This window comes from Lontra canadensis, unplaced genomic scaffold, assembly GCF_010015895.1.
Source record: "Lontra canadensis isolate GAN:19392208 unplaced genomic scaffold, GSC_riverotter_1.0 scaffold28, whole genome shotgun sequence".
NCBI lineage: Eukaryota > Metazoa > Chordata > Mammalia > Carnivora > Mustelidae > Lontra > Lontra canadensis.
Window position 1 is genome coordinate 4067269 of NW_022631022.1, and position 16610 is coordinate 4083878.

Consider the following 16610-nt stretch of genomic DNA (forward strand, 5'->3'; position numbering starts at 1 on the left):
CATCTCTCTAACCTGTCCTCTCTGAGGAACTGACCATTTTCCTCCTGTGTCCCACTCATTTGTGCCCTAACACCCCTTCTAGACCAGCAGTTCCCTGAAGTGGAGTCCAATCTGCAGTACCCATAGCTCAAAAGGATGCACTCAAGGAATGGGCAAGAGTGGCCCCAGGAGCCCCAAACCCAATGGGAAGGACAAGCAGCCTCGATGCCACTCTCACTTTGTCAGCATGGTCCATGGGCACGTCCTCCAGGTCCTCCATTATGAACGCCAGCACCGGCACGTGGCCTTTTTGGGCTGCACAGTGTAGTAAGGTCAGGCCGTCCTGGAAACAAGGTGGTAGACCAGGGTGGTCCCTACAGTCTATGAAGAGGGCCCTTCTCACACCCTGGCTCTCTTGTAGATGGTGAGTGTTTGCAACCCAGAGCACAGCTTTCCCATGGAAAAAACACAGTATGTAAATGGGGATGGACCCCTGGGCCACCACAGGTACCCATTCAGCCTCACCAGGGCTGATGGGAGTCAGGATGCCAGAGTCCCAATCCCAGCTCCAGCACTGGTCAGCAGTGCAGTGCAGTCTTGAACAAGTCATCTGTACCTCCACGAGCCTCCATTTTCTCCTAGGTCAAATCAGGATAACCCCGGACTACCTCAGTGGGTCGCTGAGCGGGTTGGACAGCGTCACCTACAGAAAGTTTTTTATGCCCTGATAAATAACTCAGGGTGTAAGGTGAGGTCGTACAGCATTGACAGTCCCTAGAATACCCCCCCAGAACATTCTTCCACGTTTACAACATCTGCTTGTCTTGATAGGGCCCCAAATGAGAAATGAGGTGACTAAAGTCCCCAGGATCTGTCTCTAGGAGGTCACCTCCTCACCTCTGGGGAGGGCTGAGAGCTGATGGGGTCTGCAGGGACTAGGAGGTGTTGAAAAAGGAGAAAGTAGACTCATGATAGAGTCACTTGTGCTAAGGCCCACCCACATCACCATTCCTAACCTAATTACAGCCTCAGCCTCTCCCAGATAAGTAATCTTAACCAGTCAGTCTGGAATTTCCTGGTCAACACTGGGGAGGAAATCCACCATTTTACCCCCTTACTTACTCTATTGTTAGAAATCCTATGGTTTTAGGGGCACCTGGGTGGCTCAGCGGGTTAAGCCTCTGCCTTTGGCTCAGGTCATGATCCCAGGGTCCAGGGATCGAGTATCAAGCTGATATCGGGGGTCTCTGCTCAGCAGGGAGCCTGCTCCCCCTCCCCCTCCCCAGCCTGCCCCCACCCCACCCCCACCACTGGCCCCCAAAGGAAGGTGATCTTGCCTAAAACAATCCAGTCTTTGCTAGAATAACTTCCTCGCCCCACTGCCTTTTGCCTATAAAAGTCTTTCATTTTGCACAGCTCCCCAGAGCTCCCTTCTGTTTGCTAGATGGGAAGCTGCCCAATTCATGAATCATTGAATAAAGCCAATTAGATCTTTGAATTTACTCACTTGAATTTTGTTCTTTAACAGAGGAGAAGTGGCCAGGAAAGAGGTGTAGGCTAGAAGAAGGTCTCTTGGACCCAGAAGCAATATTTAAGTGAGGGACATTTGCAAATCCTACGTTTATAGCCCAGAGCTTCTACCAAGGCCTTGCATTATAGCTGGAGTGTTTGGAGCCCTGTTTTTCAAATAGATTACAACCATCAATGGGTCATAAAAATCAACATACTGAATGATGTTGTACATCTTGACAGTGCTTTGGATTACACTGGAGTAAAATCTGTCAAATCTCAGTGACTATGAACTTAAGATTTGTATATTTCATTTTAGGTAAAGAAATTGAATTCTAATTAATGTTATGCATGCTGAAGTATTTAGAGGTAAGTATAGTGATGTCTGTAATTTATTTTGAAATGATTCCAAAATTTATAAAGAACTCTAAAAGCTCATCAATGAGATATTAAACAACCCAATTAAAAAATCATTTGGACACAAAGAAGGTATATGGATGGCAAATAAGCACATAAAAAAATACCTAACATCATTAGTTATTATTGAAATGCAAATTAAAACCATAGAATTTTTTTTTAAAGATTTTTATTTATATATTCGACAAAGAGAGAGACATCACAAGTAGGCAGAGAGGCAGCCGGGGGAGGGGGAGGTGGAGCAAGCTCCCTGCTGAGCAGAGACACCCCCCCTCCCCATATCAGGTTGATACTCCATCCCTGGGCCCTGGGATCATGACCTGAGCAGAAGGCAGAGGCTTAACCCACTGAGCCACCCAGGCCCCCCTAAAACCATAGAATTTCTAACAATAGAGTAAGTAAGGGGGTAAAATGCTAACATTCCAGTGGAGAAACCTGGCTAAGACCACATAACCACATGATCAAGTGTGAAATTATGGTTTATAATAAGAAATACGTATTTCGTCCTGTTTCTGGCACAGAGCTCCTAAAACCCTTGGAATTTTCTAAGTGTACAGAGTGATTAAAGTGTCTATTGTTATGTTAATTTGCTGGCAGGGAAAGCCCAAGGTAACCTGAAGATGGGGGCTGGTTGCCTGGGAAACCAATTCAATTAGAAGGTTAGAACTTTCAGTCCCACTCCCTGACCTCCAGGGAGGGGAGAGAGGCTAGAGGTTGAGTCAATCACCAATGACCAAGGACTTAATCTATCAAGTCTATGAAATGAAGCCTCCATAAAAATGCAAAAGGACAGGGTTGGGAGAACTTCCAGGTTGGTGAACAACAATGCATCCGCGGGCTGGATCCCACACTTCAAGGACAGAAGTTCCTTTGTTCGCGACCTCACCCATGTGTCTCTACATCTGGCTATTGATTTGTGTCCTTTAATATCCTTTGGAATAAATTTGTGATCCAGTGAGTAAACTGGTTTCATGAGTTCTGTGAGCCCCTCTAGCAAATTAACCAACCCTAAAGAGAAGGTCGTGGGAACCTCTGATTTATAGCCAGTCGGTCAGAACCCCAGGTGAGGGACTGGCTTCTGAAATGGAGGTGGTCTTGTGGGACTGAGCCCTTAACCAGGGGAATCTGATGCTATCTCCAGGCAGGTAGTGTTGGAATTGGGCTAAATTTGTGGGATACCCGGTCAGTGTCCATGGAAAATTGAACTAATTACTTGTGATATGGAAAAACACACACATTGGAATTGGGGTCAGAATTGGATCAAGGTAACATCACCAGTGACAGGCCATATTGGTACTGATATTTCTTCTATCGAGACCTACAAAATAGAGGCTGCCCACTGACCTGGCCCAGGTCACAAATCTGAACCTACCTCAAGGGCTCAGTCAGTTAAATACCTTCCTTCAGCTCAGGTCATGATCCCAGGGTCCGGGGCTCTAGCCCTGCTTCGGGTTCCCTGCTCAGCAAGCATGGTGTCTGCTTCTCTCTCTCCCTCTGCTCCTCACCGCTGCTTGTGTTCTCTCTTTCTCTCAAATCTATCTATCTATCTATATAAATCTACCTCAGCCGGCACTTATAGGAAACTTAACATACACCAATGACAACCTAACACACATTCAGCGGTACTAACTCCCCCTACCCTAGAAAACAAAACCTGCCTGCCTTACAAGGAAATCCCCCTAGCAGCCAGTCCTGCCATTTCTGGGTTGTTGCTTTTGGGTCTCTACGAAATTCGTTCTTGCCCCAAATCCCTCCAGAAGAGTATTCAACTGCTTTGAAGGGCTGTAGTCCCTCCATCCAGGAAATTTTTTCTTCTGAATAAAGGACATCAAACTCACTACCAAACTGTTTGCGTTTTGGGGGCGCCTGGCTGGCTCAGTCAGAAAAGCATGTGACTCTTGATCTTGGGGTCATGAGTTCGAGCCCCATGTTGGGCACAGAGTTTACTTAATTAATTAGTGTTTGCTTTGTCATTGGGCAGTGTCCTATGCACCCTGATAGGAGGCAGTGAAGGACACCTAACCCCTGGTTTTCTTTCCCAAATTCCATAACCCCAATCTAATCATGAGAAAAACATCAGACAAACCAGAATTAAAGGACAACGTACAAAATGCCCGACCAGGACTCTTCAAAAGCATCAGGGTCGTGAAAAACAAGGATAGACAGAAACTATCGCAAGATCGGAGGAGAGTAAGGAGACAAGATGACTAAATACTTCATAGGATATTAATGGGAAATTTGCTGAAATTTTCATGCAGCCTACAGTTTAGTGAAACTCTAGATATCACCAGTCCCTGGCAAAGCAGAGTCAGGTAAATAGCAGGGAAAAAGAAATCTCCAGGGCCAAAAGGACTGTGGCCCAGCCATGGCCTGGCTCAAAGCTCCTTTGCAAGTGGGCTGAATACCTCCAGGGAGGACCTTGAACAAGGGATAGAAAGGTAGTCGGAGGGACTGCTTGCAAAGATGGCCACAACTGGGGCGCCTGGGTGGCTCAGTGGGTTAAACCTCTGCCTTCAGCTCAGGTCATGGTCTCAGGGTCCTGGGATCAAGCCCTGCATCAGGCTCTCTGCTCAGCAGGGAGCCTGCTTTCCCCTCTCTCTCTGCCTGCCTCTTTGCCTACTTATGATCTTTCTCTCTCTGTCAAATAAATAAATAAAGTTTTGAAAAAAAAAAAAAAAGATGGCCACAACTATTTCTCCCACCCATGGAAAAACCCAAAGCAACAGGATTGTGCTACTCTTCCCGACAAGGGGGGTGGTGGGGATCCAATATTCTCCATCCCCTGAAGCCAGGCTGTCAAGGCAATGGGCTTCGAGCAATAGAATATGGTGGAAATGGTATCGTGACTTCCCAGCTGTGGCCTCAAGAGACCATGCCCCTTCCACTCTTGCATTCTTTCATCATTGAAAAAAAAATGCTCAATTTTTAAGTAGAAGTTAATGAAAACAGGAATGTCCTTTTTTCCCTCCACTTTGAATTTTCTCTAAGGACCCAGATTGAGAACTCCTGGCTGACAGCTCTGGTCCAGAAATGTTGCGTTTTCATAAGGACCACTGACCCCCCGAAAAGGTAAGACACCAGTGCTGGGATCCCTGGCACTCTGACTCCCTGGGGCTTCCTTCCTCCCAGAGCACCCGGGTGAGCAGCGCAGGAGCTCCAGGCTCCCTAACACACCAGGCACTGAGCCAAACACTTTACACACAACACTGAGTTGCTCCCCCAGCTCAGAGGTGAGGACTAGCACCCCCATCTTCCAAGGGGAAACTGAGGCTCGGGATGCTTAAGTAATTTGCCCAAGGTCCCAGAGTTTGGCAACCAGAACTTTAGTCCTTCCACCCCACCGCACCACAAGGGAGCCAGGGCCGAGCGGGAGGTGGGAGGAGGCCCCAGCCTCTCTCATGAAATCTTCTAACCACCCTCTGAGGGTGTTACTTTGATTTCTCCTGTGTGAATAAGGAGGCTGCCCAGAGGGACAGGAACTGTCCCAACATAATAGAGTGGTTGTGGGTCAGGGGCACTAGAAGAAAGAGGCTTTTAATGCTGACAGGAAAGGCACCCGAGCACTTCTCCCAGCCCCAGTGGAAACAGCAAGCACCCCAACTTCACAGGCTGAGTTCAGCTGGGGCTTCTGGAGGGTCCTCAGAAGGCAGAGCCATGTGGGGAGAAGAAGGGGGAAGAGATGGGGGTAGATGGCAGAGGTGGGGGCAGACCAGTGCAGCAGGGCAGGGGAACAGAGGGGGCAGGGACTCGGAGAGCAAGGGGGCTCCCCACTGAGGCCTTACCTTGTTCTCACAGTGGATCTTGGCCCCAGAGTTGACCAGGATCTGGAGGATCTGTAAGTGGCCGAACCAGGCAGACAGGAGAAGCGCATTCATCCCAAACTGGGGGAGAGGACATGGGGGAGGAGTCGAGGTGAATGTGAGCAGGTGTGGCTGTGCCACCTGGGCCCACGTCTGCACTGAAAATCATACAACCATAGGGGACCATAAGTGCCACCCAACCCAGAGAGCCGCTAAGCTTAATGAACGTAAAAATCATGGCATTTTTTTTTTAAATATTTGAAAAGATTGTATTTATTTATTTGAGAGAGAGAGAGAGCGCACGCGAGAGAGAGCTCAGGAGTGGTGGGGGGGGGGTGGAGGCAGAGGGAGAGGGAAGAGAAGATTCCCCACGGAGCAGGGAGCTGGACACAAGTTTTGTGCCCAGGACCCTGGGATCTTGACCGGAGCAGAAGGCAGACACGTAACCAACTGAGCCACCCAGGTGTCCCTGAGTGGCTTTTTTTTTTTTTTTTTTAATAGAGGCTGAGACACCATGGCAAACTTTTGTTTTTGCTAAATAAAATTTTAAAATAGGGGTGCCTGGGTGGCTCAGCCGGTTAAGCATCCAACTCTTGATATCTGCTCAGGTCATGATCTCCTGGGTCATGAGACTGGCCCCACATCAGGCTCTGCACTGGGTGTGGATCCTGCTTGGGCTTCTCTTGCTCCCTCTTCCTTAGCCCCTCCGCCACTCATGCTATCTCTGGATGGATGGATGGATGGATAAATAAATAACAGGTACCATCTATTCTCCCCATCATTTAATTAAGAAGGAACATTTTAACATAAAAAATTGGGGAGAAACTAATCTCAGAGTATGCTCTTTGCAAATACAGCTTCACGAAAAACATACTACATTGTTCTTATTTTCTGGTTTGCTGTGGCTGGTAAAGACTGGTGTTTGGGAACCACTGTTTGACTCTCCTACAGGACGGCCTCCAGGTGGATGGCTTGTGCCTGCAGACAGGCACTGCCCTGACAACCACTGCTCATGGTAAGAAAGTCCCTCCTTACTCTGCACTGAAATCTGCATCCTTGTGCCTTCCAGCCCACAGGCCCTTTGCGGCCACGGAGAGCATGTCTGGGCCCTTTTCCGAGGGTGGCCTGGCGCCTGTTTGCAGGATGCCCTTCCTCAACACCTGTGAAGTGCTCCGGGATCTTGAGAGCCCCGCACTGACCTCTGCCCTCATGGGTTCTGCCTGTGACCCCGAACGGGGGAGAATTACAGCGACTATGGCCTGGCTGGCTGAGGGAGAGCATGAGTACTCACAGGGCAGAGTCCACGGGGAGAAGCCCATAGGAGCCTGGGAATGAAAAGGATCAATGCTCAGGGCTGGCTGGGGGAGGAGAGTCATGGGAGCCAGAGCCTCCTGCCAGTGGGAACCCCAGGGATATTTCCGTGTCCTAGTTCCAAGAACTGTCCAGGACAGAGCCCTGTGGCATATCCCTTGAGACCTTCCCCCCGACAGCAGGATCTCCCTCTCTTGTCACCCCCCACCCTTCTGTTATCTAAAGTAGGCATGCCCATCAGCTTTCTTAGTTTTCAAAATATACTTATTACTGAGCCTGAGCGGCTCAGTGGGTTAAGCGTCTGCCTTCAGCTCAGGTCTTGATCCGAGGGCCCTGGGATAAAGTCCCTCATCAGGCTCCTTGCTATGCAGGGAGTCTGCTTCTCCCTTTCACTCTCTCTCTGACAAATAAATAAGTAAAATCTTTCTTATTTATATGTAATATATATATTACTATTTGCAAAGGAAACAGAAGATTTATAAAAGCACTGTTTCTTTTCTTTTTTTTTTTTTTTTAGGATTTTATTTACTTATTTGAGAAAGAGACAGTGTGAGAGAGCATGAGAGGGGAGAAGGTCAGAGGGAGAAGCAGACTCCCTGTGGACCTGGCAGCCTAATGCAGGACTCGATCCCGGGACGCCGGGAACATGACCTGAGCCAAAGGCAGTCACTCAGCCAACTGAGCCAACCAGGTGGCTGTCTCTTTCTGTCTCCCGCATACCTTTTTTCCTCACTGATTCTCTCAAGGAAGAAATAACAGAGCACAGCAGTGATCATGGAGGGACTTTGTGGGCAAAGCCCTATTGCATGAGATTCAAGTATTTTATCAGGAAGCTCAGGCTAAGGATCCCAGACATTTTTATTCTAGAGTCACTTCTAAATGAGGTCTAAGCAAATGCAGAGAGATGGGGCAGAAGTGGGAGGGTAAATGTTGCTGCCTCACCCAGAGCCCCAGCTGGTCATCAAGCCCTCCCTCTTGCTGGGGCCTAGGAGCAGTGAGAGGCCAAGGCAAAGAACAGTATTTCTGGGAAAGGTATATCTCTGCAGGGAAGTTTGTAATTCCTTAAAATTTTTTTGATTCAGACTCTTAAATATAACCCTGTCAAATGTCATTGTCAGGGGCGCCTGAGTGATTCAGTGGGTTAAAGCCTCTGCCTTCGGCTCCGGTTGTGGTCCCAGGGTCATGGAATCGAGCCCCATATCCGGCTCTCTGCTGAGCAGGGAGCCTGCTTCCCTTCCTCTCCCTCTGCCTTCCTCTCTGCCTGCTTGTGATCTCTGTCTGTCAAATGGATAAATAAAATCTTTAAAAAAATAAAATTTAAAAAAATGTCATTGTCAGACCCAGTCCTTTCCCTAAACCTATAGAGATGATTTTGTAGACCCTGTCAGTGCTCCCTCGCAGCACAGTGTTGCCTGCCAATTTGTTAAGTAAGACTGTTAGTCTTCTTCTTTTTTTTTTTTTTAAGATTTATTTATTTATTTGAGAGCGAGAGCTCACAGGCAGAAAGGGCAGGGGGACAAAGAAGCTTAAGCAGACTCCCGTGCGGAGCACAGCCTGCCACAGGGCCCAGCTCAGGGCCGACTCACCAGCCTGAGATCAGACCTGAGCCCAAAACAAGAGCTGGTCGCTTAACCCACTGTGCCACTTTGGAGCCCCACACTGTTCGTCCTCATCCAGGTCGCTGGTTAAAGCCTTAGCCAGGGCACAGCCTTGTGGCATATCGTGAGAGTCCCCTCTCCGGATGGCTTTATTAATAAGTCCTTTATCGGGGCACCTGGGTGGCTCAGTGGGTTAAAGCCGCTGCCTTCGGCTCAGGTCATGATCCCAGGGTCCTGGGATCGAGCCCCGCATCGGGCTCTCTGCTCAGCGGGGAGCCTGCTTCCTCCTCTCTCTCTCTTTGCCTGCCTCTCTGCCTACTTGTGATCTCAGTCTTTCAAATAAATAAATAAATAAAATCTTAAAAAAAAAAAAGTCCTTTATCAATCCATCCAATTATCTGTTCTACAGCCCGCCTCTCTCCCTGTTCACATGGTATCATGAGGGACTGAAAAGGCTCTCTGAGAACTACAAAACTCTAAAAAATGGAGAGATCTTTATGGCTGTACAGGGGGAAACTGGTGCTGTGTCACTGGCCCCTGAAGATTCCCTGTCCACCCTGCACCCTGTGTTTGCGGATCAGCGCACCCTCCACCATGACTGTGGACTTAGACCCAGAGGGAGCGCTGGTGCTCCTCCCCAACCCTGGGACACACAGACAGACAGACAGACACGCACACAGGCACAGGGGCGCCTACATGAGGGTCCCATACCGCATCCTCATTGTCCACAGCAGCCTTGTGCTCCAGGAGCAGCCGCACAGCTGGCTCGTGCCCGGCGCCCGCAGCCCAGTGCAGGGCCACCCTGCCTACCTGCTGGGAGGGACAGGAGAGCTTGAGGCACCAGCTGCCTGCCTGGCCAATCCCCCACCCCACCCCTCCACCCCCCATCTCTCCAGCTGCAGGACAGCTGGTCTGGTGGTGACACTCAGGCCCCCTCCTCCTCCTCCACATGGCAGCAGCTGAAACGAACGTAGTCAGACACCATGACTGCACCCATCCATCCCCCACCAAAACTTCAGAGCTTCCCACAGCTCTTGGGACAAACTCCTAACCCTGGTCCCTGCCCACCACGACTCAGAAATGCCAGACTACTCCCCATTGCCCTGTCTTTGCTTCTGCTGGACAGCCACCTGTCAGAGGATTACCGTCCTAGTCCTTGAGGGCCCCCGACTGCCTGGGTTCTGTCCCCTCCTTCCTTCAGAATGGGCCGAAGGGGCCTGATCCTGCACCCCGTGGTGAGACCACCCTGGTTTTTGGCCTCAGCACATCTGAGCAAGACTGGGAGAATCCTGCCTCCGCCAGCCCACGAACCATAGTTTTTAGCTTATCAGGGGACAACAAAAGGAAACACTAATTTTCTGTGTAGTCTTTCTTCCTCAGAGTTTCTGCCCCTACTGTCCCCTCTGCCTGTCTTCACCTGGCAAAAATACCACTTCCTCGAGAAACCTTGCCTGACTGCTGCAGGGAGGACGGGCTCCCTCTGACCTCCACATGCTCTCAGCTTATCACAGTGGGAATGAACTGCTTGTGAGACTCTGTTCACTGTGTCTTCTCCCCAACCAGACAGTCAGCTCCAAGAGCGCAGGAACCACATCTGCTGTGGGCTCTGCTTGGCCCCAGCACCTAGCACAGTGTCGACCCAGGGGAAGCCCTTTAGCATAACTGACTGACCGAATGAATGAATGAATGAATGAACGGATGAATGAATGGATCTGGCCTTAGTATCCTGTCATCCTACAAGTCCCTGTTTCCGTGCAAGTGTTTGTCCAGTGGAGACTGGGGCTCCAGTTATGAATAAAACGCGGTTTTGTATAGTGACTTGCTATACTCATCTGTGCCTGTCTTGATCTACAAATAGGACCGACACTTCCTGCCTCCCCCACCTCTCCAGGGCTGAGGGAGGACCACCAGGAAACAGGTGGCGGAGTGCTCTGAAAACCAAACCGCACCAGATGCACCTGAGAATTCCCGTTACTATTACTGAGCCCTGGACAGGCTCCGAAGACCCAGGTCACACACCTGTCATGTCACCCCATACAGAGCAGCCTCTGCTACAGTCAGGAATCCTCCATCCAACCCCTTCAGCCTCCACTGACCTCCCACCCAGGCCAGCATCTCCTCTAAGACAAGCCTGGCACCCAGAAGCCCAAGGAAGAGAGAAGCTACCCTGCAGGGCATCTGGGCCTCTCACCAATGTCTCCCCCCAACCCGCGCCCCCCCGCCCCCATCAGAAGGAATGGCTTTTCTCCCTGCCTCCTCCTCCAGCATGAGGACCACCCCTTGCCCTCCTGCCCTGCGGCCTGATCCATGGGCTAGGTCTCCCTACCTGGTCTTTGAGCCCCTGGGGATTTCCTAGGCCCACAACAGTTTTACACACTCAGTGGGTGCTCAGAAAACTGAACTAAATTGCTTCCTTACACATGCTCAGCCTCTCTTGGTCTTGTCTCTCATAGTCTTGGACTCCTGGACTTCTAACCACGGGCACCACTCCATCTTTGTTCCTCCAGGCTTCTGCCCCTCTCTGTCCATTTGTCTGTCCTGGCCTTCAACCCCCTGCCCTCCTGACTCTAATCTTTGTTCCTTGGGTGTGCCTTTCAGATGGGTGACAGGAGTTAAGAGTATGAGATCTCAAATTGCCCAAGCCCAGCTGGGAAGCCTAACCCTGACCTCAGGTAAGACCGCTAAGGCCTTGAGACAATGTGGACAATCTGAGCCTCCCCCAAGTTAAAACATGCAAACACTTCTGCCTTGGGCTCCATGAACTGTTTCTCCCGTGTGGAATTGTCACTGCGATCACTGTGGCAGGCACTATCCCTATCCAAGCCTCCCGATTGGGAAGAGCCCCTTTACGAACGTGGTTTCTGGCCTTGACGTGGACTCTCCTCTCCATCAGTTCCTTCATCCTCCTGATGTTGTTCCGCCGGGCGGCCTCATGGAGCTGCCTCTCCACAGGAAGCACTAAGGGCAGAAAAGGGGACGAGGGATGAGGGGCAGGGTCCTCACACGGCGTGAGAAGGAGGGGTGAACAGCTCCTCCCTGCCGGGAATGTTTCCCAGGCAGGGGTTCTTCCAGCTCGGACTCGGACTCCAGGTGGAGATGCTGCTCCTCTCTTTGGATGTTAGGGACTTCCCCAGACAAGCTGCTTTTCTTCACTAATTCACCCCAAGTCCACACAACCAGGACTTAGCAAAACCCTAAAGATGAGACAGCAAGACTGTCCACGGGAGCCAGGTGTGTGCCTGTCACGGCCCTCAGAGGTCCCCAATCATCCAGTTTTCATGACCCCAAGAGCAGCTCTTAAGGAAGGGATGGAATTCATTCCCACTGGAGTTGATAACTACTTTTCCTCTGGCTGTGTCCAGTGAAGAAGGCAGCCAGGAGGTACTGAGCCACCTACTTCATCAGGCTCGGGCAAGGCCAGAGGCACGCTCACCTGGCTTCTTTGTCCTTGTCCCTCCATCTCCTCTCCCTTCATCCCCAATCCTGACCAGCCATCACCTCCCACACACAGCTCTGTGGCCCACCCTGATTTGCCTCTCTCAGGGTTCCCCTTGCCTCAACACTGCATCATTACCTCAGACTATAGAGAGCTCTGAGGTCTGCCAGGGGCAGTGGTGGGTTCAGAGGGTGGTGGCCAGGCCAGGAGGACTCAGGCCTGGTGAATCCTGGGCTCATCTTACCAGACCCCCACACTGCCATCATCCTGACTGCTCTTGGCTTGTGAGCATGTCTGGTGTCCTTGGCTGGACCGCAAACTCCTTGGTGACCTTGGCCACATCTGACCTTTGCTGACCCACCTACAGCTCACAGCAGGGAGGGATCCATAAAACTCTCTTTCCATGAGTGACACATAGCAGACTAATAGATACCCGTCCCTCCTCCAGAAAGGTTTAGACACACTAGCACAAGGCACAAATATTTGCTGGACCTTTGCATGGTCATTACAGGACAGATAATCTATGGTCTGATTGCTGCCAAACCCACATCCTGTGTGTCTGGTCCAATGTGAATGTCCAGATCCAGCCCCTTTGTATATCTAAGGAGACGTGTCCAGTGTTTGGGCAGGGAAGGCTAGAATGAGCTCAGGTGACAGACAGGCCTGCCATCCATTTTCCAGATATGCTTTCCAGATATGGGAGAGGGTCTTGGGTTTTTCGGGGCCTTACAGATACAACCTCGGGTCTTCGGGAGCTGCTGGCCCAGAGCAATCACATGGCCCTAGGTTCAACTCTGGCGAGTCACTTCCAGGTCTCCAGGCCTTGTGATTTAATTATCCTGTGGCTCAGTTCCCTCATCTGCAAAATGGGGAATGTGAGCTGCCCTGTAGGGTTATAGTAATGATTAGATATAAGATATGAAAAGCCCCTACCATGATATCTAGCAAATAGTGCCAACATCATCATCACTATGAATCCTGTAAGGTAAAGGGTCAGAGAATACATTCTGGTGTCCCTCCAGCTGGGGCTTCCTTCAATTCAGGGTCCAAGAAATCCCAACCAAGGAAAGCACCCTCCCAAGCCACCTCCCTGCATTCTTTTTCTCCATAGCACCCCTTACCACAGACATATGCTATACCTACATACTTACTAGGTTCACTGTCTTCCCCCCACCCCATATAAGCCATGACAGGGGAGATTTTTGTCTGATTTGTTAACTGCTGTATCCCCAAATTCGGGCCTTGGCACACATCTGTTGAATGAATGAATGAATGAATGACATACAAATCATTAAATCTCTTCAGGGGCCTTTCAACTGTAAGATGCTGTCCCAGTTAAGACTCATTAGTTCCCCTGGAAAATCAAACCACAAGCTCAGGTAAATGGTGGGAAGGAGGCACTGAGGGGGAGGCAGCTTCAGGTCAATATTTCAGGGGAGGGAGAAAACACTACCTTCCAAATGCGGTCTCCATTGCAAGCTCCGCCCTTTCTCACCTCTAAAGAGGGTGCCTTTCCTATAGGGGAGGAGAGGGCTCTACTGGAAGAACCCCTCTCGGATCTCAAATACCTTCAGGTTCCTTCCTGAACTTCTTGGTTGAACAACACCATGATCCAGGTTCGGGAAAAGAGCTCCACTTCAGGTGTGAGCTTAGAGAAGCGGGGATTCTGGTACCCACTGTGCCACTTTCTAGCAGTAGGATCCCAGGCTAGCCATGTACCCCTTGGAGGCCTCGGTTTCTTCAGCTGTAAAACTGCAGGAAGGTGAAGAAAATCATCTGTAGAGATCCCTTCCAGCTCTGATTCCCTTTCTCTTAGCTGAAACCTGGAAGTGGCCTGGTTTGTGTTGGCAAACAGGCACTGAGTGTGAGTGAGAGCAAGCAGACCCTGCAAGGCACCAGTGAAACAGGCATAATCTCATCCCTTCCATCCACCTCAACCCATGCATCCTCTTTCTGTCCACATCAAATACACACTGTGCTCTGGCCTTGGAGACCTTTCCCATGCTGCCTCCTCTGCCCAGAATTCCCTCCCACACATCCCAATACTCCATGGCTGCACATTCTTTAAGGGTCACTCAAGTCATCCTCTGACCCAGGAAGAACCCTGCACCCTTTGAAACAGCACCTCTATAGAGCCCCTCACCGACCCCCACCCATCCCAGGGAGGACACTAGCCCAGTCCTCCTCCCTGTCTCCCAGGGAGTGCAGCCAAAGCCTCTCAGGTCGGCTGATGCCCACAGGGATGCCGCTACCCGGCCTAGAGGCCCTGGCACTGAGCACACTCCGTGAGGAATGCTGTGCAGTGAGCTCATCCCACCTGCTGCACGTCACAGCTCCTCTGGTTTTCAGTTTCCCCATGCGGTAGAGTCTTCATTCCCCTACCCAACCCCAGCATTCTGGGAGGGCAGGGGCCTTCAGCGTTTCTACCACTTAAAGGCTGTGTGACCTTGGGTAACTTATTTAACCATCCTGTGCCTCGGCTTTCTTTTCTGCAAAATGGCCATAACAATAGATCCAACCCGCAGGGCGTCTGTGAAGATCAAATAGCATCCCTGTCCTGGCTCGGCCTAGCACACAAACTAAGTACTCAATACAGGATCGCATGACCTTCTCATTCGCATAAACCTCTAGCTAATGTCTCCGTGGCGGCGGCAGCTCCCTGCTCCTCAGACCCGTGGCGCCGCCGAGTCCCGGACGCGCGGCCAGTGTCCCCCTGGCCCCGTGCGCGTTCCTCTGGACGCCACAAAGAAGCCCACGACCGAGGTGGCCGCGCGGACAGTGCCAATCGCGGGTTCCCGCACCCCCGCGGGCGTGCGGGATTCCTCTGGGCTCTGCCCGCGCCCGCCCCCAGACCCCACGGCGCGGCCGGCTCACGGCCGTCGGTCTCCCACGCCGGGGGCTCCTCCCTGCAGCCGTTCCGCAGCCCGGGCGCGCGCTTCTGCCCCGCCGCGTGTCCGCGTGGGCGCGGCGCCGCGAGCCGAGGGGTGGGGGCGCTGAGCAGGGGTCCCGGCGCGGGGGCTACCGGGAGTGCGGGGGTGCGCGCGGCAGCCGCCTCTCCAGAGCTTTCGGTCCTGCCTGGGCCCTGGAGCACGACGTGGGCGCAGCTGCTGCGGCCTCTCCCCACATCCCGAACCAGAATGCAGGTGCCTCCTCTGGCTCCCTCGACCTGCCCACGGCTCCGCGCCTTTCACACGGGAGGCCAGCGGAGCGGGGCCACTCCGGGCTCCGCAGGTCCCCGTGGGCGTGTCTGCGCCAGGAGCTGTCCCTGCCTCCTCGGCCCTGGACTTTCGTGTAAGGCCTCCTGCAGGCCCCATCCTCGGCACTCAGGCGCCTGCTCAGCTGCCACCAGACACTGAAAGTCAGACTCCACAGACACCCCAGCAAGTCTGTAAGCATATGAAGAGATGGGCAGATTTATTCACGATCAGAAAAATACAAGTTAAAATGACAATGAGGTATCACCCCAATTAGACTGGCAAAATCAGAAAGCTAGATAATTCCAAACCTTGGCAGCAGCGAGAAGCTGTCACAGCCAGGTGGACTGATGGTGGGAGTGGCCTGGGGCAGCCATTCTGGAAAACAGTCCTGTAGTCGTGAGGGAAACTAAACACGGCGAACTTTGACCCTAGAATGCAGCTTTTCCCTTCCAGTCTCGGAAAAGGACATGTAAAAGGACATTCCTTGCTGCATTGTTTCGTGGTGGCTGGAAGTTGGAGGTGACTTGAGCTTCTGCGCTGAGGGAGTGAGTGGGTAAAGTGTGGGACTATGCAGCTAGAGAAATGAGGAACCCGGATGCAGCTTGGGGACTGGGTGGGGGCTGGGGACGCAGGCCCTGAAAGAATTCACCAAGGCAGAACAAAATAGAGAGAACTTTATTGGATACATTGCAAGGACAATAAAGGGGAGAGGGCCACATGTGGTGGCAAGGGACTATAGTTATAGGGCGGAGTGAGGAAGTATGGGGACATACAGAAGTTTTCCCTTTTTTGGTAATTGCGCCTGGTTTTAAGTAGCACATTGATGCCTTAGGGCTATTTGGAGGTGGGTCACTTAATGAGCCTGTCTATATTCAGCCTTGTGGTCTTTGCGGGCCCTTTGGCCTTGCTCAAGCCTGTTACCTAAAAGCACCTTCTACAACCAGGTGTGTTCACAACACAGATTTAAACACCCAATGCTGAGCTGAAAAAGTACAACCCAGTGAGACCTATAACACAATATCAATAAATGCATACACATAAGACAATAGGGATTGCAAAGACACAAACAAAAAGATACACATTAAACATATCAGAATGGGTTGCACTTCAGACCCCTGGGGGCTGTCCATGTCTTCTCTGCTTTGCCTTTTTGGCTTGAAGGCATTTATGGCCCTTTAGATTTAGGGATCCTGGAGTCCCAGACATCTCTACCCCAAGACAAGGAACTATTACTAGTTCTCTGGTAATAATTTTCAGTCATTATTGTAAGTTCAAAGAGTCTTCCTGGAGGAGGAAGTATTTGGGATGGCCTTTGAAAAAAATAACACAATGATAATAGCCAACACTTAGTGAGCTTCAAGCT

The 16610-nt window shown here is 51.2% G+C and overlaps 1 protein-coding gene across 1 annotated transcript in view; it reads right to left on the reverse strand.

Annotated features, from left to right (window-relative positions):
• The window catches only part of ANKDD1A (ankyrin repeat and death domain containing 1A), a 41166-nt gene extending 26213 nt beyond the window's left edge, over window positions 1-14953 (reverse strand). Inside the window, 5 exon segments of the mRNA XM_032864712.1 lie at window positions 218-322; window positions 5688-5786; window positions 9326-9424; window positions 11469-11572; window positions 14925-14953. Coding sequence (XP_032720603.1) covers window positions 218-322; window positions 5688-5786; window positions 9326-9424; window positions 11469-11516 — 351 coding nt within the window. The 5' untranslated portion in view covers window positions 11517-11572; window positions 14925-14953.
• Window positions 14954-16610: the final 1657 nt, after the last annotated feature.